The following is a 27,963-nucleotide window of genomic DNA, read 5'->3' as shown; positions in this document are numbered from 1 at the left end:
AATTTATTTTGATATTTTCCCATGGCCTTTTCACGTGAACCTAAACATACTATAAGCGGAACATAAACTTATATATATATGAAAAAAATGGTGGGAAAATAGTTAAAAATAATAAAATTGTTTTGGAGGGTAAAAATTGCACCTGAAATGACACATGTCATTCTTGGTATTTGTTTTAGTATAATGTAATAGACGTTGACACTATTCACAATTGAAGAAGGTTTTCTAAGTTCTTTACACTACAACAAACAGGATCAAAGAGGGCGAAAAAAGTCCACCTCTTTGATCAAATTATCGCCCTTTTAAGGGCAACATAAAAATCGCCTTTAACTCGCCCTGTTAGATTCGTCCTATTAGCTTTGCAAGGCAACACTAATTTTTTGACTGAATTTCGCCCTTTTTGATTAAAACCAAAGATGGCAAATAATTTTCGCCTTCTTTGTTTGAAAACAAGGAAGGCAACTTAAATCTCGCACTCTTTGATTATTTTTCACCCTCTAAAATAGTTTAAATAGGGCAATTCTGTTTGCCCTGTTTGTTCAAAAACTCGCCCTCTTTGATTATTTTTCGCCCTCTAAAATAGTTTAAAGTCACCCTCTTTATTCTATTTTTTATTTTTTTTAAAACAAATCTGGTTGAGGCTACACAAAAACTTAGCTTATAAGTAACTATATATATTGCAACAAGCTTTAATCAATACGATTGCTTGAATGAGAATAGGTGATTGGAGATCAACATATATCATAAAAGACAACTGATTGTGAAAGAAATATGCAGAAGATTTTGAAATCATAATCATAATCATATATCATATAATGAGAATAGGTGATTGGAGATCAACATATATCATATAATTTGACCACTAGGCAACCAGAAAAAGGGAATACAGGCTAAAACCTTGGTGAATCTGTCCGTACAATAAAATAAGCATTGTGATCAAGCATCTTCCAAGACGATCAGTTTTACATGTTGTCCTGATTGTGTCATAAAGTTGAGCACAACAGCTTGATTACTGAGTTTGAGCAACCGATAACAACACCCCAGCAGAATTGTGAGTAATATATAGCCTACAAACATTCCTTGATTCAGTACCAGCTAGCATCAAGATCCTGTAAACAGGTATGAGTATGTTAGAATAGATCCTTAGTACATCCACAGTTGAATCTGTCAGCTCAACAATCGATGCATAGGAGTAACTTGTTTTTACTAATATATTGCCAATGAAAAAAGAGATTTTCAATTTGTTTAGAATTAAAAATAAATAAATTACGTGTGTCACATAAGTAAAACTAATGAATTAAATTTGATATATAAAATTAATTAAATAAATATTATAATTATCCTTAGCTTGTGTCTAATTTTAAGTTTGATGTAAATAGTAAATAGAAATTAAAATGGAATAGAGTTTGTTAAGACAGAGTTTAATACTTTAATGTAAGCTGCAAAACCAACGAATACAATCTTGCATCTACATATATATATATTTCTCAACATAACAACCTTCAATAATCCTTCTCTTCGATCACGCCATCCACTTATAAGGTATCTAAGTTGCTTGATCCTTGTTAATTAGCTTAATTTTCATGAATTTATGTTCTCTTCTATACATGTTCATAGAGTAAAACGGGTGTTCAAAGTTTACACGTGTATGTTCATCAAATTCTTTGTGTGCTTAATTGCATTTTTTTATTCAAAAAAACAAATTATACTTTATTTCAGAAAATAAACTTTTGTTTTAGATTGTTCATATAAACACACGAGGTTTCACATAATTTATAAGACTTGTACGATTTTTATTGTTTTATCTTATAAATTATTGCTCAATTGAATTCAATTGTTTAGTTCATATTGTCTTGTATTATTATTTTGTTCATTTGTTCGTACATAACAAATTATGTGCATTGTGCAGATAATTCTTAAGATTAATAAGGTAGGATTTCTAAAAATTTCAAGCTAACAGTTTATCAAAAACCTAACTAATAATTATTATTTTGTTCATTGGTTCACAATAAATTTGGTGTGCAAGTATAATTTTTCTTTGATTTAAGATCTGATTTCTTGAGAAATTATAAAATCCTAGATTTTACTACTCATTTGTCGTATTTTACTTTCTCTGTTGAACTTTTTTTTTTTTTTTGGAGAATGGTTCTTTGTAGTTTATATAAGCTCTTTAGAATTAACATTTTTTTATATAATAAAATCAATTCATAAATGAAAAATCATATGATTCGCATCTCTTTTAAAAAAAAAAAATTGATTCTAGCAAATACATAACAAATCGAACCAAATAACGGGTTCCTTCACTAAAACTGTAATCCTTGATTCCTTGAGTAGATTTTGCATCGTGGAACATTTCTCGCACATATCGCTGGAATATACAACTTTTCCGGAGATGATTTAACGATTTGTTGTAGTAATGAAGGTGGTTTCCAACTAATTCATTTGATTGTGTACAAAACTCTGATCACTTTTAAGATCTTATTCAATTCTCTATCGAGCACGAAATTTCACAATAATGAATCACTTACGCGATCCTTAACATTGGATTAACATTAGAAAAAAACAAGAAAAAACATTGAAGGAAGGAGAAGAAAAATCATATCTCTCATTCAAGGAGGAAGAGTTATTGTAAACCTAAAGCATAAGAAAAAGCTCCAAAAAATAAATATTGGGGAATTAAATCGGTAAAAATCGATGGAAGTCTCTCCAAAAATTCATACTAAACCCGGCTCACTTTCTCATGCAAAACTTAAGCTACTACAACTATTTTTTCATCTAAACTACGTGATCCACTGATCCAGATTCCAGAGTTAAATGTATGGTAATTGTCTGTACAGGTTTGTCGACCCATTTCGATAAATGGAGAGCGTTGTTTGTAATGGAAAATTCGAGCTCAAGATTAAGCAAGATGAGCCTACAAGAGTTCCACCAGTGGAGGAAACAGAGAAAGGGCATCACTTCTTGTGCAACTTAGACCAAAATTTAGCTGCTATAATTAAGACAATTCACCTGTACAAGTCTCCAGATAAGGGAAATGAAGATGCTGCAAAAGTTATCAGAGAATCGCTTTCTAAGGCTCTTGTGCATTTCTACCCTCTTGCAGGGAGACTAACCATCAGTCCGGAGGGTAAATTGATTGTTGATTGCACGGGAGAAGGACCGCCTTTTGTCGAGGCAGAGGCAAATTGCTCAGTGTCAGAGCTGTTGAGCATAGCTAGTGTTGATCCCATGGTCCTAAAGAATCTTGTTTATGAAGTTCCTGGTGCTAAAAACATCATTGAGACTCCTGTTTTTACTGTTCAGGTATTTCTACTTCTGATCTTCAAAGTTCCTTATTATTTAACAGTTTTGTCATGTCATTTGTTACTTTGACATTCAGGTGACAAAGTTCAATTGTGGAGCCTTTGCAGTAGGCATAGGCATGAACCATTGCATGGCTGATGGCATTTCTGGAGTAGAATTTCTCAACTCATGGGGTGAAATAGCACGAGGATTACCCCTAAGCACCCCTCCCTCTTTAGACAGAACGAACCTCAAGGCACGTGATCCACCACAGATCGATTTCCCCCATAACGAATTTGTTGATATTGAGGACATATCAAATACCCATGATCTTTACGAAGAAGAAGAAATGGTGTACAAAGCCTTTCCTTTCAACACTGAGAAGCTAGTGAGACTCAAGGAAAAAGCCTTAGAAGGCGGAGTTTTGAGCAAGTGCACCACTTTTGAGGCATTAACAGCTTTGGTGTGGAGAGCTCGATGTAAATCCCTGAAAATGCATCATGATCAACAAACAAAGCTCCTTTTTGCAGTTGATGTACGGTCTAAATTGAACCCTAATCTGCCAAAGGGGTTCTTTGGTAATGGAATGTTTCTGACTAACGCACTGTGCAAAGCAGGGGACCTTCTGGATAGCCCTTTGTCACACGCGGTGGAGTTAGTTCAAGGAGCAGTTAAGGTAGTTACTGACAGTTACATGAGATCTTCCATAGACTACTTTGAGATGAAAAGAGTTAGGCCATCTATAAACGGTACACTAGTGGTCACAGCTTGGTCTAGACTAGATTTACTTTCCGCCAATTTTGGATGGGGAAAGACGATTTACAGTGGACCTGCGGACGTGCCTGGAAAAGAGGTGGTGTTGTTTCTTCCAAGTGGAGAAGATAAGAGAAGCATAAATGTGCATCTTGAGATGCCGATCTCTGCTATGAAAACCTTTGAATTAGAAATCATGCAGATTTAACAAGTAGAAATTTATTGCAAGGTTTATATGTATGTTTGTATTGAGCTAATATTTACATACACTGAATACGGATTTTCTGTTGTCAATCTACAATATATCCTTTAGCCACTATTACAGTTTGGTTTTATCAATGGGAATGTGCGATCGCCGATCCTTGTCTTCAAGTTCTTGGTTCTAAAGGGCGAAAATGCACAGCTTTCTCCATAAAATTGTTGAGTATCTTTCCACAAGATCATGCATTACATTATATATTACATTAGCACATTACTGTTTACAACAATCAAGTCAACTACACTACATAGAGTTGCAGATACATTCAATCCAAATGTAATCTACTGAAATGCAATTAAGCATAACACAATGCTCAAAGCAGAAAAATGAAGCAATCCTAACCCAAATCATCTTAGAAAATGCCAATCAACACGAAATCAATCTCACATTGGAGTTAAAACTGGTTCATTTTGATCAACTTAGACGGGCTAAGTAGACCATAAGAGCCATACCCACCGCAACCACGAGAATGAACGATATCAATAGTATCAGAATCCATCTCAGCCAAGACTTTATAAAACAAATCAACACCACAAGGAAGCAAAATAGGGCCTTCACTACAATACCCAAATTGTTGTTGAGCATCATCTAACAACATCTTGAACAAAGGATGGTTAGCATACTTAGTCTTGACCACAAACCTCTGCCTCTCCGACCCTACATAAACGGAAAAGCACCCTCGAGGCGTCACAGGCAGCTTCGCGTGGTTGCTATACGACAAAGACGACGGTGTACTAGGACTGCACCATGGTGGAAATGACTTGCATTTAGGCAACGTGATTGGGTTGTTAATAATAAAACTTCTATTTGTTTCTTGTTTTTTCTCCATCGTTGACTTGCATCTTCTTAACATATTCTTTTTCCACTTTTTCAACCTCTCCATTTTCTTGAATCTTGATGGATCTCTAATTTGTGGGATTATTCAATTGATCTAGCTAGCCTCTATCGTAGGATAAATCAATGCAAATTGATTGATCTTGCAATTGGTGCATTTTATTGTGTTCTATCAGAACTAGTTATATCAATGCAAATACCCTTAGGATAAATCAATGCAAATTGATTGATCATGTGTTCTATCAGTACTGCCTTTACAAGGTCAATGCAAAAAGAAAAAAAACAAGTTATGATTTGAGGAAGTTGTTAAGTGGATCAGAATAGATATAACAGGTGCTGCCTGTAGAGGTATAAACTTGATTTTCTGCCATAATGAAGTTATTATATTGTATTTAGAGGGTTGATTGGGTGGATTAAGGGATTTTCATATTCAATTATTGTAGTAGTTGGACGTATGTATATTGTATAATGTATGCCCATTTCCTAACCAATGGCCTAATAGCATTGTTTGGGGTTAGACTTTTTCTTAAGTAAATTCATATTATAGTATACATTAATGCCAATAGTTTAATGACCTTAAATAATAATAAAAGGTTTGAGATATATTACTCCGTAAAATATAATTCGTATTCTTTGTATCGGAAAAGCAATTCATCTGTTGTTGACATCAATTAAACCCATGGATGTCAATTGATCGGGCTTTTTATTGGATCTTGTCCAAGTTCGTTTTTCAAATGGGAGTACGTCCTATCCCGGTTAGTTCCCTGGTTCAAATTTTTCAAATACAGATTCGAATCGACTTGTCGGATCCAACATATCTAATATGAATCTAAGGGCGTGTTCGGCGGTAGCGTTTGAGGTAGCGGGTAGCGTTTTGACCTAGTCAAGACGCTACTTGTAAAATTTGTAAGTGTTTGGTAAAGTAGCGATTTAGGTAGCGGTTAGCGGTTGAAGTAGCGGTTGGATAGTTTTTATCAAACGTTAAAATTAGTAGCGTTTAAGGTAACGGGTAGCGTTTGACAAATTTATAATAAAGCTTTAAATAATATTCTTGCTTTTATTTTTATTTTATAATATCAACCGCTACTTTTACCGAACACTCATATTAGTTACCCGTTACTTTGACAGCTAACCGCTACCCGCTACTATTCACCGCTACTCAACCGCTAAACGCTACTCGCTACCGCTAATTTTGCCGAACATGGAAAACAAACCAATTGGCAAGCTAAATAAGTAGTAATTAATCCCACTTGCATGGACCAGATCCTCGCTATTATATTCTTAGTGTGGATCAGGGTATTTAGGTATTTTACAGCATTAAAGATGACATGAAACAGCAATGCTCACGTGATCCGGAAAAAATGTGCGACCCATGTAATAACTCTTACGTTGATATTTTATACTTATATGTAAATGTAATATAACACTAAATCTTAAATGGACTCGATCTACACTAAATTTATAGTGGATCGTGCCTAAAAAATGTTAACAGCTTGATTCTAATTTATGTTGATGTGTTTATTGGAATTCTTATGAAAAATTTATCAAATTGCTATCTTTAGTATATGTTGTGCTTGAATAATGTGATTTTAAGTCACGATTTTCTTTTAAAAGCATAGGGCTACTTTGATTCAAAAAATAGTTACTATATCTAAGAAAATTGGTGTTTAATTTATTATAGTCACTATGTGAACAATAAAAGTCATTATCTATGTAAAATGTGTGCTAAAGTAAATTGTTTGCTTTGGGTCCACAATAATATTACCGTGGACCAGGTCCACGCAAGAATAATAATTATTCTACTAATCATAAAGTAAATTTTAACAATATAATTATTAATATATATAACATAGTTACTGCAAAAATCTATAGTAATTAATAACTCTTAAGTTGATATAGTTGTACTTATATGTAATATAGTTATTCTACTAGTCATATAGTAAATTTTAACAACATAATTATTAATATCTATGACATAGTTTCTGCGAAGATCTATGGTAATTAGTAACTCTTAATTAAGTTGATATAGTTGTACTCATATGTAATATAATTACTCTAACAGTCATACAATAACTTTAGGCTCACGTGAGAAGCGTGCGAAGTATTTTTAACCGTTAGATCCACTAAATCCAACGGACGACACTACACTCGTTTCATTGATGACAGATTGACAGTATTTGTGAATTTAGGAGCATTAATTCCAGGCACATCAATAGTGATCGAGTCTCAAGTCTCACTCCACGTGCCATGTATCGGAAGTATCAATCAGCAGATAAAGCATCAACTTTCTCTCTCCTCTTCGTTTCTCCTTCCCCCCTCTTCACTTTCGACTTTGTGTTGCTATATATAATGGCAATGCATGTGGAGCACCGAATTGGGCCTAAAACCGCAAAAATACAATCGCTCGGAGAGGTGTAGTAGCAAACTTGGTGGTTTATAATTACTCTATAAATTTAAACTAAAAGTTTTGAGTTGAGGAATAATCTTCCATTGTTGTTAGTTTAAAAATACATTTAAATAACATTTAAATGCGATTTAAATTCTAAAAATCATAAAAATGCTTCTCCTACATAAATACAGAAAAATACGAGGTATTACAGATGTTTCTCCTGCATTATTTAACTCTACTGTTTTTTATTAGTCTAGACTATAACTATTTAGTTAATGATTTTTTATTTAACGTATTTGGTTTTGGGCCGTTATGTTCCCAACTTGTATGGAGGCCATTAACTATTATTTAATGTTTTGAATGTTAGTTATATTTCCTATTCGTAATTCTGGTACTAGTTTTAACCGTTATCACGGTAGCGGTAATACTTTAGTAATTCCTTTATTTTAAGTCGAAAAATGGTTTTATAAAGGCAATGAATCATTAGGTTGTTACAGGGTAGACAAAATTAGGTGACTAAACAAAAGTGTCAAGGGAAGTGTCTAAATAAACGGATTAATTATACTTGGAGTGTTTAAGGGCAAATTCATTAATACACTATTGTTAAGAGAATTTTGTTTTTTTTAAAGAGGGATTTAAGGGGTAAGGTAGTCAATTCATATTCCAAATAGGAACTTCTTGCTTTTAGAAAGGGTTTAGGAAAATACCTTTTATTTGCCAAAAAATAAATAAATATATGCAATTGGTTAAAAAGTACACCGTAAATGAAATTTCTTTAAAAGTAAAAAAAAGTTGGGAACCAATTTGAAAAGTACGAAAATGTCATTAATGACACTGGAATCGTTTGGACCGTCAAATTTTGATGATCTAAGGGCCTAAATTGGTTCTTAGTTCTCGTTTTAGGGTGTGGTTCTCAGGCTCTCAGCGGATCCTAATTCTCTCTCTATATACTGTAAACTCAATTTATTAATAAAAATTATACAATATCGACAATAATGAAGTATTTCCTCCGCTCTTACTTAATTGAGACATTACTTTAGTCATGTTTGCCAATGCACTTTTTTTTTTTATCATTAGCATCTTTAATTATGTAAAAGAATAAATTTAAAAAGTTAATATTTTGAAAATATTAATTCGGCCAAAAGAGGGTTATGAATAGTGCTAAAGTCAAACTGTGTCAACTAAATAAGAACGGGAGAAGTACAATTATCAAATGTGTAACAAGTTGATTCAAACAAACGTATCTTTCAATCAATACTACAAGTGTTGAGAAGATTATGCAATGTGGGATATCTTTCGGACATATAGCAAGAATATACAACATTTCCAGAGAGACATTCTAACGAACTAGCCAAATTTCTTTTCTAATTTTTGTTTACCCTAGAGAAAAAAAATAGAGGTGAGAAGGAGGAGGCGGTTGTGTCTAATCTTATACTCCGTAAGATATAGTGCATTACTTCAACTTGAGCCCAAAAAAATACATTACTTCAATCATAATTTTTTTTCCCAATAAGACACTTCAATCATGAATTTTCCTATAAGATACAATGGCTAAACTTTAAAACATAATAAACAAATTCATCAAACTTTGAAATTCTTGAATCCATAGAACAAATTCCTAGATCTGTCACTATAACATGGTGATTTCCTTTACAATAATACTACATAGTAATAAAAAAAAAAATAACTTATGTAAAATGCAATGTAGTACTCCCTCCATTCCTTTTTGTTGTTCCCATTTCCTTTTTTGGCATTTCTTTTTGTTGTTCCCCTACTGAATCTTTACTATTTTTGGCCATAGATTTTTTACCAATTTACCCTAAGATTCTCCACTATTTACCAAAAAACCCTAAGATTCTACCCTTTTTCCAACCTAAATTTCACCACTTTCATTATTTTATTCATTCCCTCCCCCCCAACTTACCCGTCCCTATCTTCATCTCTCTCTTCTTTTCATTATGTTATTCGGACCTCTCTCCTCCTTCCCCTCTCTCTCCTCCTTCCTCTCTCTGTTTCTCTGAAGAACATCTTCATTTTCCATCTTCCTCCTCTCACTTCTCCCTCTCTCCTCCTTCCTCTCTCACTTTTCTCTCTCTATTTCTCTCAAGAACACTAAAATGTTCTTCATTTTCCATCTTTCTCTCACATTTCTTTCAAGAACACTGAAATTCTAGATCGCCGCCACCACCACCACACCTCCGCTACCGCCACCACCCTCCAGAAAAAGCTGTAGAATACGTATTATGGCTTTAGATGGTGAAATTCGACTATGAAAACTCTAGATCTAGAGTTTTCATGATCGAATTTGACCTCTAAATCCTCAAAATCGTGACATTGAGATAAAGTGAGTATTAATTTATTTTTGTGCATTTTTTTGTCGAACTTTTTGGGTGATTTTTGTCGAAAATTTGGGTTGATTTTGGTTGTTATTTTGGCTGAATTTTTGGGTTAAATTTGGTCAAATTTGGTGGTTGATTTTGGGTATAATTTTATCGAATTTCAAGGTTTAATTTTCTGTTTTTTTGGTCGAATTTCTGGGTTTAATTATCTCGAATTTGGTCGAATTTTTGGGTATAATTTTGCTCGATTTCTGGGTATAATTTTGGTTGAGTTTTGTTGAAATTTTCGGTTGAATTTTGGTCGAATTTTTGGGTTTAATTTTCTCAATTTTCTGGGTTTGATTTTGGGTTAATTATGGGTTGATTTTCTCGATTTTCTGGGTTTAATTTTGGGTTGTTTTTCTCGAATTTTTGGGTTGAATTTTCTCGAATTTCTGGGTTCATTTTGTACGGATCTTGCTTAAGAAATGAAGATTAGTTGTTTTTCTCGAATTTTCTCGATTTTTTGGGTTCATTTTGTCGAATATCCTGGGTTTTTTGGTCGAATTTTCTTGATTGTTTGTTTGTCGATTTCTTGATTGTTGATTTCTTTTTCTTGATTTGGTTGAATTCTTGATTGTTGGTCGAATATTCTGGTTTGATTTTTCTTGATTTTTTGTTCGAATTTTTGTTGTTATTTGGGTTTTTCTTGATTTTTTGCTCGAAATCCTCACCCAGATTTTTTGTTGTTGATTTTTGATTTCAAAACTGGGTGATTTTTTTGATATCAAATATGTTTGTTTTTTGATTTTTTGATTTCCCCAATTTATCTTATTTATTTAATATTTTCTCTCTCCTTACTTTATTTTAAATATATAATCTCTTACACACAATCATTATTCTTACACCCAATCATTACTCATATCCCAATACAAATCAAGATTCCAGTTTTCTTAAAAACCCCCCAACATTACTTATGGGAACAACAAAAAGGAATGGAGGGAGTATAAAACAAGTTAGAAATTATAAACCAGCCTTTTTTTTATATATATATATACAATTAACACAATTGGTTAAACAACGACAGAACTAAATCCAGTGATTAATTCTGAGAATCTAATTGGTATGAATCTATGATGATTCAAAACCTCAATTTTAGCAGCATAAACCCGGCATTCCTGTGACGCATGAATCTAGCTTTACTTATACTCCGCAGTCGCACTGACTGTTTTCCTTTTCTCATTTGATCGGCTTCACACTATAAATAGCATAACATCATTTTCTACAACATAACACTTTCTCGGTAGTTTCTCCTTCTCCTCTTTCCCCTTTGATCTCAATTCACACTTTCTCTCTCCTTTCTTTTCTCTCCCATGCAAGCTTCTTCCGCCATGGATGTACAAGTCAAGCAAGAAATCGACGAGATGGTTCGACGAATGAGGGACAGAGCCTCCAATACTACTCCGCGGTCGCCGGCTGATGTGATTGCTCTCAGCGACGATGATGACGACAATGGTGGTGGTGGTGTTGCCGATACGAGGGCTGTGGGTTCGTCTAGTGGTAGTAGTGTTCCGGTGAAGAGACAAAAGGTTAATGTCTCTCTTCCGCCTGGTTTTCTTGATCCTATTCCGCCGTTGCCGGATTCTTCTATTCTGTTGCCGGCGCCGTTGGCTGCGGTTCCGGTAAGTACTCAGGGTTCGAAGCAGTTTTGGAAGGCGGGTGATTATGAGGGTGCTCCTTGTGGAAAGTGGGATAGTAATACAGGTTTGTTTATGTCCCTTTTTCTGGTTTTATTTTTGCTAAAGAATTTTGTGCTTGTTTTAGGTTTTACTTCCTTGTTTTTCATGGTCTGATACTTTTGTAAATTTAAGCAGAAATGTTAAATTCGTCATATTTATGCGAAATTAGTGTATTTTTTTGTTGAAAGAGAAACTTGGATTGTGATGCATTTTCAAATGGAAGCATTTAGGGGAATTGTTTATGGGAAGTGAAATTGATGTTGATTTGTCCGGCAATTTTACGGTTTGAATAACGAGTTTTCTCATGAAAGTTTAGGGTTTTTGTGGAGGAAGGAGACTGTATGAATTGTAGTAGTAGGGTTTGCTTTGGTCTTTCTGGAAGGAATTTTTTGAAACAGAAATTTGTTGTGTTGGTGCCCGTGTGGTGACATGTTGATATAGAAGATCGAAACTTGGAAATACTCTATTTTTCTCGGAACCAAATGCTCGGTGAATTATATACCTTATTAATGATAAATTAGATACTGAACAGGGAGGTATAGATGTGAACATTCTGAGCAAGGTTACCGGTAAGCCTTTATGAAGACCTTCTAAAGATTCATTTTTTCGATAGAACATTACTTATTTACTAATGTGATACCTGATACGTACACCCAATGTGGTTATGCATGCCTTTTGATGTTCCACAGTGGTAATGGGTCGGAAGAAGAGAGAATTGCTGCAAGAAATTTGTATTTGTATATAGAAATGTACTTAGGGCCTTTCTTTCATTGTAGTTAACAACTCCAGAGAATATAATTATTTCTTCAGTCATAGTTGAAACTTGCAAGATTGTTTATGAAGACTAGAAGACGAGATCTAAAAGGACTTTTAATATTTTAACCTGACCTATTTTAGAGAGAGGGAGAGGGAGAGACTCGAGAGAGAGAAGTTTATGTTATTCAACTTCGTGAGAGAGAGAGGGGGAGGGGGGGGGGGGGGGAGGGAGAAAGGAGAGAGAGTACTTGAGATTATTCAACTTTGTGCTTCTGTCTTGTGGAAGGTGTATTTGGGATTATTCAGTGGGTTGGAGGATGTATTTTTATGATGCCATTTTGAAATAAGTATCGAGAAAACATGGACACCCTTAGTTGAAATTGTATGGAATGTTCTTCTTTAGCTATCTGCATTAAAGGTTCCTGAATATCTCTTTGTCCTTGTTCATTATGTTTGTTTGTTAGTATGCCTAGTAGACTCTTATTCATATGTTAGGGGATTGTCTGTTGAGGTGAACTCAAGAGAGCAGTTGGAATGGTGGTTTAGGACCAAAATAACTTGGTTGAAGTATGTCATATTAAGATTCAAAATTTCTTTATTGCAATATTAGCAAGGAAAAGTATCGTGGGAAGTCTCTTCTATATACAGAGCAGATTGGAAATTGGATTCTGTTGTTTGTAGGTGTTTGATTGATATAGCACCCTTTGTTTTGCGCCTGATTGTTATCAGATCTCATTAGATTTGGTTTCATTGTTCGTATCTGAGCATAATTCTTCAACTGTAGAAGATTTTAGCAAGCTTGTGAGATTAAATATTTGTGGAATGTCTCCACTGACAAGTAGGTCAACTTATCAGATTAAAAGAGTAATGTTGGAGCAAATTCCATATGCTGTAAAATTAATGTGCTATTAGGGTGTGTCTTATTTTTCTTTCGATCAAGTCTAATAGCTTCAATACCGACCTCATAAGAGAGTGATCAACCATTCACTTTTATTCTATGCTTTCTGGTAGAGGTTTCATACTGTTGGACAGGTTAATTAGGGGGGTTACATCATCCCTTACCTCTCGACTCTGCTTTCTGTGATCACTTTTGTCTGGTTCAACGGGTGATAACAACTTGCACAAAAGGGTTCTGTGGGTTTTCAATTTCTTTTCATCTTTCTGCAGGCGGAATGGACCATGTCAGGGTTCACCCCAAGTTCCTGCATTCTAACGCCACCAGTCATAAGTGGGCTCTTGGAGGTAATAACAGCTACATGTTTCATCCAAATGTGTAGTTCTACATGCTTTATCCAAATACGCGAGTCATAATTCTGCATAGAGTTTCCAAATGTTTTCTTTTTCTTTGTTTTATTTTTCTAAATCTTTCTCAAACTGCTTTTCTTTTTACCCTTAATTGTCCTGTCCTGGTTACTGATGCTATCATATGAACTTCTCTATGCAGCTTTTGCAGAGCTGTTGGACAATTCATTGGATGAGGTTTCTTACCTCTCTGTTTATGGCTAACTATTGAATGCTTGTCCTATCTTCCTAGACATTGATTAATAAGTTATATATGCGATGAGATTAAGGGTTGGATATTGTTATTGTTAGGTCTGCAATGGAGCTACATTTGTGAATATAGATATGCTTTTAAATAAGAAGGATGGGGGTAATATGTTGCTGATAGAAGGTACTGCTTTCTTTCTTTATGTCATACTGATTGCATGCTGTTGTGGCCTTGTGCATCTTGTATGGAAGTGTTCTGGTAGAGGTAGAAACAAAGATATCAAGCAATAAAAGACACAGTGATCTTTTTTCCCCCCCAACAATATCACTGTTAAAAGGCAATGCTGTTATCTGCAAATCGTGTGTCTGAAGTGTTAGCATTACCTTTTTAATACTTTTTTAAGGTGGTCAAGCCTTTTCACTTCCTGTCATTATTCGTTATTCACAATGAGGTATAACCATATAACATTGTTTATGAAGGTGTGGTGGACCTTCATCACTTTATTATTGATGAATGATGATTTTTAGTTGATGTAGTGAAGTTTTATGCTGTGATATCAACATTACGATCATTGCGGGGATTGATAATTGGATAGTGTTTTGGATTGTGAAAAACTCTATCTTAAACTTCTGATGAGTTTGTTTCCAACATTTCTTATAGATAATGGTGGCGGGATGGACCCTGATAAGATGCGTCAATGTATGTCCTTGGGGTACTCTGCAAAGAGCAAACTAGCGAATACAATTGGGCAGTGTAAGTGAATTTCCCTTTCTATATTTGTTTTCCTTTTACACCCTATATTTGGTAAGTAATAATGAATTGTGGTAATGTTTGACTCACATAAAAAATTAAAAATAAATAGTAGTAGTGGAAATGGATTGGTAAGTAAATTTGTAAGAAAAATCTAGGCCCATTATCATGGTAATGCGAATTCTCCCAAAAGTATCCCTTTTCTTCATAAAATTTCATTACAACCCACTATTAGGTCTAGGGGTGTTTAAAATCCGGTCTGGACCGGAAAATAGACCAAAACCGGACCGGTTTTGGACCAGACCGGACCGGACCTATTGATTCCGCTCCGGTCTTCGGTCCTTTAAATTTTGGTTTCCGTGTTTCTGGTCCGGTCCAAACCGGAATTTTTCGGTCCGGACCGGTTGACCCGGTTTATATTAAATAAATCATTAATCTTCTTTAGTGCCCTAAAATCATGTGTTATTTTATTTTGTTTTCTTACTCTTTAGTCTTCAATGTCCTATGTCACCTCTACTCCCTTAAAATTGGAGAATTAAAGTTTGAAAGATTTTCTAACTATATATTGTTTGGAAATAAATAACCTCGAAAATTGTATGGAGGCATATTCAATAATTTCGGTCCAAGGTCCGGTCTTCGGTCCACAAATTTTCTTGATTCCAGTTCCGGTCCGGTCCGGTCTAGGACCGGTGTGCAGTCCTGTCTAGGTCTACCATGTGAGGTGAACTATTTGGTGGTAATGGAAATCTAGAAGAACAACACAAGTTTGGGAATGAGTTTGCATTATTAGGATGATACTTTCCGTTCAAAATTACATTTAAATTCACTTTCATTACCAGCATTTAAGACCACCTATCAAACATGCCGTTTAGTGTCTGGTTCTCCTGTTATAATTATTTTGAAGACCTTTCACATATTCTTATCTGTTATCTTTCAAGATGGCAATGGTTTCAAGACAAGTACTATGCGGCTTGGAGCTGATGTTATTGTTTTTTCACGCAGCTGTGGAAAAGATGGTAAAAGGTTTGTTGTCTGAGAATTGTATCTTTCTCGCACTGGTTTCTGTTTTTCTCTGTCACAACTATGATTCACATATCTCTACAGAAGGACATTTACCTAGGGTGTTAGTTGATCTAGTAAGGTTAAGATATGCCCAAGTCAAGAAACCTGTTCTGTTAGACACATATTTATCCTAGATAAGATTTTTGGTGTTTTGTTTAATGTTTACTGCAGATGTTAATATGTTATATTTCTTATAGTACATATGAGGATGATTAATCTCATACTCAATAAGTCAAGGTGCTTTATGCATTTTATAGAACATATATTGTTTCCAAGTGCAAGGTGGTGAGTGCATGAGTTGAATTCCTACTTATTCCCTGGTGAGGTATTTATCGTGAGATATTCTTTGTAATATTTTTCGTTGTAACTGTTCATTTATGACGGTGCGTTGTTATCAGCCAGTCATTCCCTGTGTACCATATGTGGAAAGTTTTGGTTGAGGTTTTAATTAGGAACCTCACAGTGATCTCCCTTAATTCTGCACAGTGAGAAAAACTAAGTAAATTCAATCACATGATCCAGAAAAGGATTTCCTGATTCTGACTCTTGGATCTTTTTGGAAAGACTTAGTTGTAGAGTTTGCTCTTGGACGAATATGCTGGGTGAGTGTATAAACAAAGAAAGAGAAAAAAAAGAAGAAACGGACTTGTCTGAATAACTGATGTTTGGCCGTTTGGGTGGTGCACAGCATCTTGCTTTTGGAAAACTTGACTCTTCGTAACAAACTAACAAATGATAAACCTGTACTCTGCACGTATGTCCAAGTCTAGTGCAAACCTAAAGGGATTAGTTTTTTTTGATAGCTAAGATTTTTTTTATGATACTGTGTGCTTTATTCTTGTCTTGGTTTTGTGCATTATCCTGAAAAGATTATCTTTTTCCAATTCTGGCCAATCAGAGTGGATATTAGGGATCCATCACATCCGTCTAACAACATAACCAACAGCTACAATAGGGGGCATATAAGATTTTCTTGTTGGTTATTGTCTCCTAAAATATATTTTCCCTTTCCTTGTTTTTTGGGCATGACGTTCCTGCATTGGTATGACAATTTTTTTAATAACTTCTAATTTGGATTCTCATGCATTTCAGTGTCACTCAAAGTATTGGGTTGCTGTCTTACACATTTTTGAGGAGCACAGGGAAGGAAGATATTGTAGTTCCCATTGTATGTCAACATTCTCATGCATGTTATTGTTGTCTTCTACAGTTATATCAGCATGCTCATCTAACTCTTCCTTAACAAATGTTTTGTTCTTGTGATGAAATAATCTCAGGCTTATGTTTGAGATCTTTGCCTTCAGATAATCCTAGCTCAATTTTACTTTGCCTCCAATCATATTTTTTTTCCTGTTAATTACTTCCCTGGATGTAAAAAAGAATAATGAAATGTTTCAAGAACGCGTCGCCACCCCATTTTATAAATATAGCATCTTCTATGTTGCTGCCCTAAAAACATATAGAACGAGTAAAAGGAGAACATTTCTACTTTTTATTGCCTCTATCCCGTCTCCCCCGCTAATAAAAAAAGAGTAAACAGTTGACATATGGGTTTAGGGTTGTGGTTGTTAACTTGTTATTAGTAGATCTACACATATGGCCCTGTTTTCTTCACATGATTTATACTGATCCTGTAAAAGTGGTTCTGCATATACTGTCCCTGTTTTCTTCACCTAATTTCTACTGACCTGAAATTATTTTTTTATTGGTTGAGGCCCTGTTCAGGTCACCTGATTTTTACTGAGCTGAAATTACTTCTACTGATTGCAGCTTTACTTCTACTTATTGGAACTTATTTTTACTGATTAACTAGTGTGTTCATTGTATGCGCTTACCGATTATAACTGCGCTCTATTCTATAAGGGAACTTTTGATTTCATTAACAGAAATTACCTTTTGGTGCCCCCCTATAGAATAGTCTAAGATGTCCCTAATAAATAACAAATTATATGGACAAATTAGACATAATTGACAGCGTAAAATTAATTACTACTGACAACAAACACAATAAAAAATGGAAAACCCCTTGATCACTCCGCGATTTACGTTCAAAAACCAATCATCTTCCTCTTTAATTATTTTTTGATTTAATTTCTATTTACTTCTCACGCAATGCGTGCATATAAGACTAGTATATAGTATATACTTATTAGAACTGATGTTTACTAATAAAAACTGACTTTTATTGAATATTTATTTAAGGTGAACTGAACAGGACCGAAGCTGAATTTTACTGTTAAAACTGATTTTACTTTTTTACTGATAAAATCTAATTTTTTATTGATAAAAACTGGATTTTACTGATTATAAACCAGGTCCTTGGGGTTACTTAACCCAACTTCGAACCAAACAGTCATAGTATCAATTTTTTCTTTTCAATTCCTGATTTAGAATTCCTAGATCTGTTTATGTAGTCATTTCTGTTCATGGTTCCATAGTTAGATCTGAAGTCCTTGAAATCTGCTCGTGATGTTTGCCTAGCCATAAGTGATTTAATGCATCATCTGGTATCATTTTGCAGTTTCTATGTTTTCTGTGATCTATATGATTTGTACTTTTCTGGTCCTAACTACCTTTCTGTTGGATTCAAAGCTTGACTATGAAATGAGAGAGAGGGAATGGCATAAGCTGATGCGGTCCTCTGCTGATGATTGGAGAAGAAATGTTGATACAATTACTCACTGGTCACCATATTCAAGTGAAACTGAACTCCTACAACAGGTGAATATTCATTTTCTGATTGTTGCAAGGTGATTTGTTGGTGGCTACTTAGCATTTTGAACGACGTCTTTTGCTTTTCAAGCTCTCTTTCTTCTTATGCATCCTCGTGGTTAAGCATGATGCATTCCAAGTATAAAGCTATAGTTTAGCATCCTGCATTTTTCTACATCCAGAATTTTCCAGACTATTCCCTAATCGGCGATCAATATTTTCTGGTTTACTCTTTCTTTAGGTTCTGTTGTTTTTCTGTGGTTAGACCGTTTTATAGGGCTTAATTTTTCCTTCCTGACCGGCTTATTTGTTAAAACTAATGATGATGCACTGCTGCAGTTTAATCTAATGAAAGACCACGGTACTCGTATAATCATATACAACCTCTGGGAGGATGATCAAGGACTGCTTGAACTTGACTTCAGCTCTGATCGACATGTAAGTTTGGTACTTGATTGAGTCCTTTATTTCCCTAGCATTTTGTTCTATTGACTTTCCTTTCTCCAGTTGTGAACTAATATTAATGATTTGAACTGACAGGATATTCAAATTAGGGGTGTAAACAGAGATGAAAGAAGCATAGAAATGGCAAAGCAGTTTCCTAATTCTAAACATTTCTTGACTTACAGGCATTCGTTAAGGGTAATTAATACTGCTTATAATTTGTGTACTTCAACAATTCAATCACCTGGCAAAGTTGGGTGCCAGTACTTCATATGATGCACAAATTTTAGATGACTATATTGTGGAGGTCTGAGAACTGTAACCAAAGCCCTTACCTAACTGTGCTCTTGCCTTTTTATCTTCAGAGTTATGCATCAATTCTTTATCTGAGACTTCCACCGAGATTCCGCATGATTATGCGAGGAAAGGATGTTGAGCACCACAATGTAGTGAATGATATGATGATGAGCGAGGAGGTTACATACCGTCCCCAACCTGGTGCTGATGGCGTTCCCAAAAATACAGATGTAATAATTGCACGACTTAATGTTCTTCTTTTATTGCTTCTACAACTAGCTAATGTTTAATGCATTTTCTGTGTCTAAGTGTAGATGCTTGCTATTGTCACTGTTGGATTTGTGAAAGATGCGACATTTCATATTGATGTTCAGGGATTTAATGTTTATCACAAGAATCGTCTTATAAAGGTGAGTTACATGCCTTTTGTGTTGCCTTCCAATATATTCTTATAGATGACGTTCTTTATGTCGAGATATTATACATAGAAACAGGGCCTCTCGGTTTCTGTCGTTATCTGCTGCCTCGGTCTCATGATCCAGGTTGTTACAAGTTATGTGGATATTTTCGTTTCTCTTAGTTTAGGCCTTGTTTGGTATGTTTTAGTTTATCAGCCTTTTGTTTTACAAAACTTGAACCTGATTATAGTTTTATTTATTTATTTATTGAAACCAATATAAACCCACAACTCCTATACGGGATTTTATTGGACTATACAAAGTATTCCGTATCTTACCTTCAAAATCAAAACAAAGAAGTATTCCGTATCGATTTAATTTTCTAGTTAATCACCATCTCACATCATCCAATCTTCTCTTTCACCTTTCTCCATCCCTCTATCCCAACTCCATTTTTATTCAGCTATTTTATAACCAGAAAACAATAAATTTTTATAAAATCCATGGAATATCATAATTAATTAACTGTTTCGTTGGAAAGCTTGAACTCTTGAGAAAAAAAATCAATCTGACAGAAAAATTATACTCCCTTCGTTTTTTTGTTGGTTACGATTACTCTAGATCCCATAGTTTTGGAAAGTAGGAGAAAGAAGGAAGTTAGTGGGGTTTGTGTAAGATAAAGTTTTGTGTAATAAATAAATAGGAGAGAGAGTGTTGCAAGTGGGGTTTGTGTGAGATACCGGGCAAAATAGAAATAAAGTAAAATTGTAGCCAACAAAAAAAAGCGGATAAAAATAGAAAGTGTAACCAACGACAAAAACGGAGGGAGTACTTCGTTCGATGGTTATATTAAGAAAGAAAACCACCATTATTGTCTTCTTTTTCTCGTTCTTTTTAAATGAAAAAGAATGTCTACATTTCAAACATTTGGAATTTGGTTACCTTCATAACAGCTTTTGATAAATGTACAAAATCTGTAATTTGTCGGCGATGAAATAGGCTGGTGAGAGGAATTGAAAGGCCGTGGGTTTTCCAGCGGTTTGGGTCGGTGGTGACTAAGAAAGCAGTCGGAGTTATGGAGTTGGGAATTGGGATATAGGGATGATGTATTGAAGGTGTTGTTTTACAAACGCAAAAACGACTAAAAGTGGTTTACGCTTTGTTGAATCATGATGAAAGTTGTTTTATAAAATGAAAATACCAAAAACATTTTGTTTTTTTCAACCTCAATTTTCTTTTTAAAGTTTAATGAGTATGATCAATTTTGGAACAAGTTTGTGCATCTTTCAGCAAGTCTCTGGATATACACCTTATTATATGAAAATATTATGATTTTGTACTTCGTCGATCATGACAAAACTTTGCTTGCAACTAATTCTAGTGTACATCTTTGACAAATGAACACAATTTTTTGCATCTGATGTGAACTTTCCCTTGGTGATTTTTTCTGAATTAGCCTTTCTGGAGGGTCTGGACCGCTGCTGGAAGTGACGGTCGAGGTGTCATAGGTGCTACTTTTTTGTTGCCATAACATCTTCTTTACAGGTGTGCTAGAAGTAAACTTTGTAGAGCCAATGTTAACCCTTGATATGTATTACAGGTGTGCTAGAAGCAAACTTTGTAGAGCCAGCTCATGATAAGCAGGGGTTTGAGCGCACTACTGTTCTTGCCAGACTGGAAAACAAACTGGTGCAGATGCAGAAAAATTACTGGTCTGATACATCAATAAACGGGCATGTCCTTTATTTATACCTACTTCAATAGGTCTGAATATTTTCTTTCTCTTTTCAGGCGCACTCACTGTCATAAGATTGGGTATGCACCTAGAATCAACAAAAAACAAGTAGAACATAGGGACAGAGGTATATAATTTTCTTCTAAGACAACTTGAATGCAAGTTAACTTGTGGTTCATTGTTAGTGAATTATTGTCTTTCTGTTACTTCATGAGCACGTGTTTTGAATAAAATGTGGAAGTTTTAAAACGATCAACCATTCATTTAAATTTGGTGCTCCTGGGGTGTTATTTTCTGCCTTCTGTTTGGATGATTCCTTGCATATTTTTCTGCCTTTTTTTTGGTTGCATCCTTGCATGTTTTTCTGCCATCTCTTAAGTTTTTCAATTTTTTTATTTCCCTCTTGTTCATTTTAAGGCAATTGTTATCCTTGTACTTGTGATATGTTCTAAATTTTCAATGATAATACTTGTTGCAAAAAATTCATAGGTTTAAGTTTAATTTCAGCTTTATCTGATTGACTTATTTCTTAAAACATTCTCAACTTCAAGTTCACTCATAAATTCCCAACTTTGTTGTTATTGAGGGAAGGGGGAGCCTTCTCAGTTCAATCCAGAGCTAACAATAGTTGCTTTTCTGTTTCAAAATTTAAAATACTATATTCAAATTGTTCGTTTAAAATGAAATAATTTAAACTGATTACAGTCGTATTTGACAAAAAAAAAACAAAAAAAAAAGGTAAACCACTCTTAGTAGTTAGTTGATTTAGGAAAATGGTTTTGGGAAACATATTATCTCTCCATTCACACCTTCTCCCTCCTTCTCGATCCTTCTGCTGCCTCTAACTTTCTCTCTTCTCCAAATCTCAAATATTTAGAATCCCCTTTTCATAGATCGTGTCCTCACATATTGGTAACATCTCAATAACCCGTCAAAAAAACCATTTCCTTCAACTCCATAGATATGGTTCCTTCAACTCCTTGTTGAACAGAGCAATCGATTTTGGGGTGCTTTTATGGGAGAAAACAAAAATGTGCTGCTGCTAAAATAACCATCGACCCCGAGAGAAAAATAGTTCCTTACGCTGGAAATTAGCAGATGTTAATGTCAAACTTCATCAAATTTTTGCTTAATTGAATACATAAAGATACGGTGTACACTTGTATAATTGTAACACTTTAAATGGGGATGATGTAAATCATTAATCATGAAAGGTATAATTTTGGGGTTAGAGTAAGTGGAGTCGTAATGGTACTAATTTGGATAAAATGTGTTTTATTTAGTTTGGAAAAAACATAAAACCAAACCTTAAATCAGTTGAGTTTTTAAAAACCAAAAACTCAAAACCGAAAATAGTATCAGACAAGCCCTTGAATTGATACTTAATACTCCTAAGTTATTTTTGAGGATAAATTGACTTTTATCACCTTAAATTTATTTTCTACCAACCTACCACCTACTAATTTCAAATTTTGATTTTACCACCTTTTAACGGACAAGTTGACAGAAGTGTTTGTGGGACCCACTATAAGGGTAGTTTAGGATTTGATTGTAAATTTCCATGATTTCATCCCTACAACACAAATGCATTTCCCCTAACTTCCAATAAATCACTGAATTTGCATCAAAATCGTGAAATTGATAGAGAGCTTTGATTTTTTCCAGATTTGCTGTGTGTGGGGGAAAATAAGGGGAGTCGAGCTAATTAATCCCCAAAATTGCCAAAAAATAAATTAGGGTTCATATAATTTTAAATTGATGTAAAAAAAACTGTCGGTGAGGAGGTTTTGCTAAAATTTATCTTAATTACTTAATATGTAAGTTCTGACGGAAAAGTAACATCCAATTCCCCTCCCCTGTCAAAGAAAGTTCGGCTTTCTATTGAGTAACTGGGATTTTTAAGAAATGGGACTAGCCTAAGATGGGATTATTCTTAGTATTTTTCCGGCCTTTTAAAAGCATTTAGAAATTGTTAGCTTGATTTTTTACTATATTTTATTTTCTGAACCGGCGTTTGCAGAATCTTCACCTGATTATACTCCCTCACCATCACGTTCTAAAGATAAAAGGAGAGGCGTGGATTATGAGAAGGTCTCTTCTCGTTCATCTGACAAGTATGGAGGGAAAACAGTGGGAAAACAAGTGTCAGTGAATGATAAATATGGAAATGGTCGTTCATCTGACAAGAATGGAGAGAAAGCAGCGGGAAAATCCGGAAAACATGTATCAGTGAATGATAAATATGGGAACGACCGCACATACAATGCTAGGGTTAGAGAAACATCTGAAGAGCCATCATCACCATCTATAGAAGACGCTTCTGAATATAATGAGCAACCTAGGGTGCTTAGGAGAAGAGATAATGGAACTGGTCATTCTACTTTGAATACCCCTGGCAAAGACCAGTCAGAAAAAGTTCTTCTGTCCGAAACAATGAGCTGTGCTGCGCAACAGGTATTTTCACATTCCTATCTGTAAATAATTTGTTATTTTTGTATGATTCTCCCTTTGAAAGAACTAGTTATTGCAAGAGCAGATAGTTGTACATGTCAAAGTATGTTGTCGCTGTTGATAATGTAATGAAAATGAATCATAGACAGTGTGGTGTGATGATTTCATCTATTAATTATGCTTTTTTCCATAAATGTTTCTGTTTTACCTAAAAGAGGGCAGGAATACTAATTTCTGTTTTACCAAAAAAGACACATGGAGTTAACTGTCTGATTGCCTATATGGTGTCAGGTAATATATGCTGCTTAACCCGTTAAAAAGGTAGTACCGGTTAGTATAAGTCATAGTTGCATGTACCTGATGTTTCATCCATTTACCAGTTGAAAACAACTAAATAGTCCAGTCTATTTGGTTTTATGGATCATGGACAGATTGGACACAAATCACACAAAAGGAAGTGTAGTACTTCATTAAAGTTTCCTATCATCTTATGGTGCACATATTTAGTTTGACATGGTCTTTTTTTATTGCATATACATTAACATTTGTTTAATGATCTCAACATAAACAATGCAAGTGGAATTCACGTGTTCATAGTTTTTGTTAAAATTTAATACTACCTCCGTATTTTAATAGATCTACCATTTGGTTTTTCATGATTTCCAATATCTCTAGTTATAAGTAAAAATTATAAAAAGTTGATATAATGAAAATATTTATTTGTACGAATCAGTAAAAAATTTAAGAAGTTGATATAATGAAATATTTATTGATACGAATCTAACATGATCTTGAATGACGGTGTTTTCTTACGTAAAAGCTAGCAAAGAAGGTCAAAGGGGATATGTGAATAATTCCAAAAGACAATACGGTACATCGGTTGAAATACAGAGGAAGTATTAGTGTTAGATTACAAACTTCCCATTTTGAAAAGAATGCAAGATTCTTTGATAGTTCAGTTGCCAGGTTCAATCTGAATTGCAAAAGCTGCATCAATGAAACTCACTGTTCTTATTTTCCCTCTGTTAGCTTATCATTATCACTCCATCATAGTCAGACCTAGAATATGTTAAGTTGCTAATGTTCAGGTGGTCGTCTGAGATTGAGGATTGAGTTTCCTTATGTTCTTATTATGCGCTGTAGATAAATTCAAAGAGTTGTCTTGTTTGGCTAAATAAGTGGAGTTTATAACGAGTTTCCTTCTTTCTTTTTAAATTACTTTTGACAGGAAAAAAGTGCTAATGGTGGTATAGATCCCTCATTCCCTTCCAATCTGCATGGTTTGGATCGATTAGGCGAGGAGAATCGTATAACAAAACAAAGGTCACAAGTTTCAGATGCGCTGAAGGAGGAGAATCGTAAATTGAAAGAGAAGTTGCAAGTTTTAGATGAGTTAAAAGAGGAGAATCGTAAATTGAAAGAAAGGTTGGAAAGTCAGACTTAGCTTGGTTATGATTCTGTCTCATTAAATGTCCTGTTAATGTCCTATCTGTTTTCTTACTGGTTTCTGCATCAAAACTATAATGTTAATGACAGTAAAGAAAAGTTTGGGACATCAGTTGAGACACCAATTGGGATGATATGGTATTCAAATACTTCAATATTTTATGTTTACCATGACGGTTTTTTTTAATTCTTTCTTTTCCGGTTAGGTTGGAGGGAAACAATGGGGAGCAGTTGGATGCTTTGAAACGAGACTTGCAATTTGAAAGAGGCAAATGCAAATCGCTTGAGACAAAGGTAGAAACTGTAGTACCAACCACTGCAAACACACTCTGGCTGTCCTTTTAATTCGATAGATCTGTCCTTGTTTTCTACCGTGTTACTTGCAACTCGTTTACTCCTTACAGTATTTAACTTTCTTTTTTGAACTTCCCTTTCTGTACTTTGGATCTTGGGGGATATTATATTTGATGGGTTGTCTTATCTCTGTAATTGTGAAGAGTATTTTTGTGAAATAAGTTTGATTGTTCATTTTAACTTATTGTATGATTTCTGCAAACAGCTCCATGAAGCTGAAAGTAAAATTGAAGAACTCAACAAGGAGCAGGAGAGTCTAATTGACATTTTCTCAGAGGAGAGAGACAGACGAGATATTGAAGAGGAAAATCTGAGAAAGAGACTAAGGGTTTGTTCTTTCACAAATAGATTTGTGTCAGGCTCTGTTTACAGCTTCAATATTATTGTGCATTATCTACAGTTTTGAATGTGTTCATTTTCTTTTTCACCGGGCAGGATGCATCCAATACAATTGAAGAGTTGCGCGAGAAAGTGATGCTACTTGACAACATGAAGTCTTTTAATGGCAGGCGATAGTGTTTTAGGCTGCAAGCATGGAATAGTGTGAGAGGGCTGTAGATATATCCTTGTTGCAGGCTTCATTCAGCAATTGCAGTGTAGATGGTGGAACTTGGCAGGAATTTGTATCTTAATTAACCTGGCATGTAAATTGTAGTATTAGCATTATTCTTTGTAAAATCGTGGTAAATCCGTAAATGTAATCCACAATAATCGGTTAAAAGAATATGGGAGTTGGTGTGGACTGGTGGGTGCCTGAGTGGGGGAGTTTGCCTGCACTTGTATATGAGTCTTCTTTTTTCCTTTTAGGGTATAGCAGGAAGGCTGCGGCAGGAAATAATCTGTTATATAATTACCTAAAGCTACTCCCTTGCTCAACCATGCTGTTGGCCGTAGCAAAAACCAACATATCAAAATTTGTGAACTCTCTCGTTATGATAGTTTGATTGCAGAAACGAATAAAAACGATTGGTATGTGTAGTTATAGTGCTCTGTATTCTGGAAGATTGTGGTAAATTCGTAATAGCCAAGTTAATCTGACTTGGGTTTTGTTCTCTGTTTTTCCCGAAAGGTTTTGATTTGGCGCCACTAAGAGCAACTCCAATGGTTATAAAAGGGACTTGTTGGTGAACATGTGTGCAGTTAGTCCGTCATTGGTACAACAATGACATAATAAGCTATCAAAACTTTGTAATTATTTTGGGTAGGTAGCTTAAAAAAATAGCTCAAATAAATTAAATATTATAGGGAGCTATAAGTTACTAATATGAAAATTTATAGCTTAAATCAATTTTAGCTATAAATTTGATGTGACAAACTTAGCCGCATCACCTTGTAGCTCACCATTGGTTTTACCTCCTTGAGCACTAGTTAAGTTAATTCATACTCCCTCCAACTCTTAATACTGGTCCTTTTTTCTTATAAATTGTCCTTTAATGCGTGCCCCGTTTCTATAAATGATACGTTCTCCATTTTTTTATTGCACCTTCTGATATTTCACGTTTGTCAATGCACTATTTTAACCACTAATATCTCTTATTATACATTTGAAAAAATTATAAAAATTTGATAATTTAAAAACGTAAAGAACAAAAAGAAACGGAGGGAGTAGCACCTAATAAATTAATAAGTCAATTAAATTGCTTAGAACTCCGTATCAGTTAAATCGGGGCGAGTATTAAGGGACAGAGGGATTATTGTAATTTTAAAGACTTTTAATATGGGAAAATATCCCTAAAAGTCGAGCTAATAGACGGGATTTTGTTGGGTGAAATACTTTATGGTTCTATTATTAGAATCAATTTTTGTTTTGTAAGAGCGCTAAAAGCCATCCTAATACACTTAAAATCGCCCTATTATTTTATACAACTACTTTTATTTGATGTTAGACTTCCATTGCATAGTCTACGCCATAATATGAGCCTAGAACGAGGTGTGTCGATCCGTTTAATTAAATGAGGTGTGTCGTATTGGCCAATTTAATTAAATGGGACATGTCGTGTTTAAGTGAACAATAATCCTTGACACTAGCCATTTTTTGCGTGTTCGATTTGCATCGTGTCAGCTTTTGTCAGCTCTGCTCCCTTCTCCTATGAATAAGAATATACAGAGCATTAAATGATGCATTATGTTCACTTATCTGAACCTCTTTGATTTCAAGTAACCTTTCTCCTAAATTTATCCTAACACTCATCCTAACACTTATAAAAGCAAGGAGTTGATATTACTATTCCCATAATAGTGAAATTACCGTAATGCCTCCAGATTTGTGCATAATTATTTTTGTGTCTTGTAGCTTACAAATAGTGTAGTTATGTTTTTTCCCTTCTCCTTTGATTTTTTTGACAACATTGATCCTTTGATGATGCGCAATCTATAACCATGTACGCCCTTCACCCTTAATATACTTCCCATCTCAATCTTCAATTCCATTTTCGAGTTGTAGGTCTTGTCTCTCCTCTTCGAGAATTCCGACATATGGTCTTCTCCAAACCATC

General features: G+C 34.6%; 3 protein-coding genes across 3 annotated transcripts; 2 read left to right on the top strand and 1 right to left on the bottom strand.

Annotated features, from left to right (window-relative positions):
- The first annotated feature begins 1,415 nt into the window (after nucleotides 1-1,415).
- Nucleotides 1,416-4,354, top strand: LOC110785995 (omega-hydroxypalmitate O-feruloyl transferase-like). Its single transcript, XM_021990503.2, has 3 exons — nucleotides 1,416-1,542; nucleotides 2,838-3,303; nucleotides 3,380-4,354. The coding sequence occupies exons 2-3, from the start codon at nucleotides 2,860-2,862 to the stop codon at nucleotides 4,241-4,243; spliced, it is 1,308 nt and encodes a 435-aa protein (XP_021846195.2). The 5' UTR covers nucleotides 1,416-1,542; nucleotides 2,838-2,859; the 3' UTR covers nucleotides 4,244-4,354.
- A 140-nt stretch (nucleotides 4,355-4,494) lies between these two features.
- On the bottom strand, nucleotides 4,495-5,495 carry LOC110785994 (auxin-responsive protein SAUR36-like). Its single transcript, XM_021990502.2, has one exon. It carries the CDS (start codon nucleotides 5,175-5,177, stop codon nucleotides 4,689-4,691), a length of 489 nt encoding a protein of 162 aa, XP_021846194.1. The 5' UTR covers nucleotides 5,178-5,495; the 3' UTR covers nucleotides 4,495-4,688.
- Nucleotides 5,496-11,043: 5,548 nt separating this feature from the next.
- Nucleotides 11,044-26,520, top strand: LOC110786040 (protein MICRORCHIDIA 7). Its single transcript, XM_021990549.2, has 20 exons — nucleotides 11,044-11,599; nucleotides 13,498-13,572; nucleotides 13,775-13,809; nucleotides 13,924-14,002; nucleotides 14,480-14,572; nucleotides 15,508-15,592; nucleotides 16,724-16,799; nucleotides 18,224-18,352; nucleotides 18,683-18,781; nucleotides 18,884-18,985; nucleotides 19,153-19,314; nucleotides 19,399-19,494; nucleotides 20,939-20,990; nucleotides 21,083-21,194; nucleotides 21,274-21,344; nucleotides 23,238-23,671; nucleotides 24,897-25,093; nucleotides 25,321-25,408; nucleotides 25,674-25,796; nucleotides 25,904-26,520. Exons 1-20 carry the CDS (start codon nucleotides 11,209-11,211, stop codon nucleotides 25,982-25,984), a joined length of 2,580 nt encoding a protein of 859 aa, XP_021846241.2. The 5' UTR covers nucleotides 11,044-11,208; the 3' UTR covers nucleotides 25,985-26,520.
- The last annotated feature ends 1,443 nt before the right edge of the window (nucleotides 26,521-27,963 follow it).

The sequence above is a fragment of the Spinacia oleracea genome, chromosome 5 (assembly GCF_020520425.1).
Source record: "Spinacia oleracea cultivar Varoflay chromosome 5, BTI_SOV_V1, whole genome shotgun sequence".
NCBI lineage: Eukaryota > Viridiplantae > Streptophyta > Magnoliopsida > Caryophyllales > Amaranthaceae > Spinacia > Spinacia oleracea.
The sequence above is the reverse complement of the archived record's forward strand: the minus strand, read 5'-3'. Positions and strand labels throughout refer to the sequence as shown.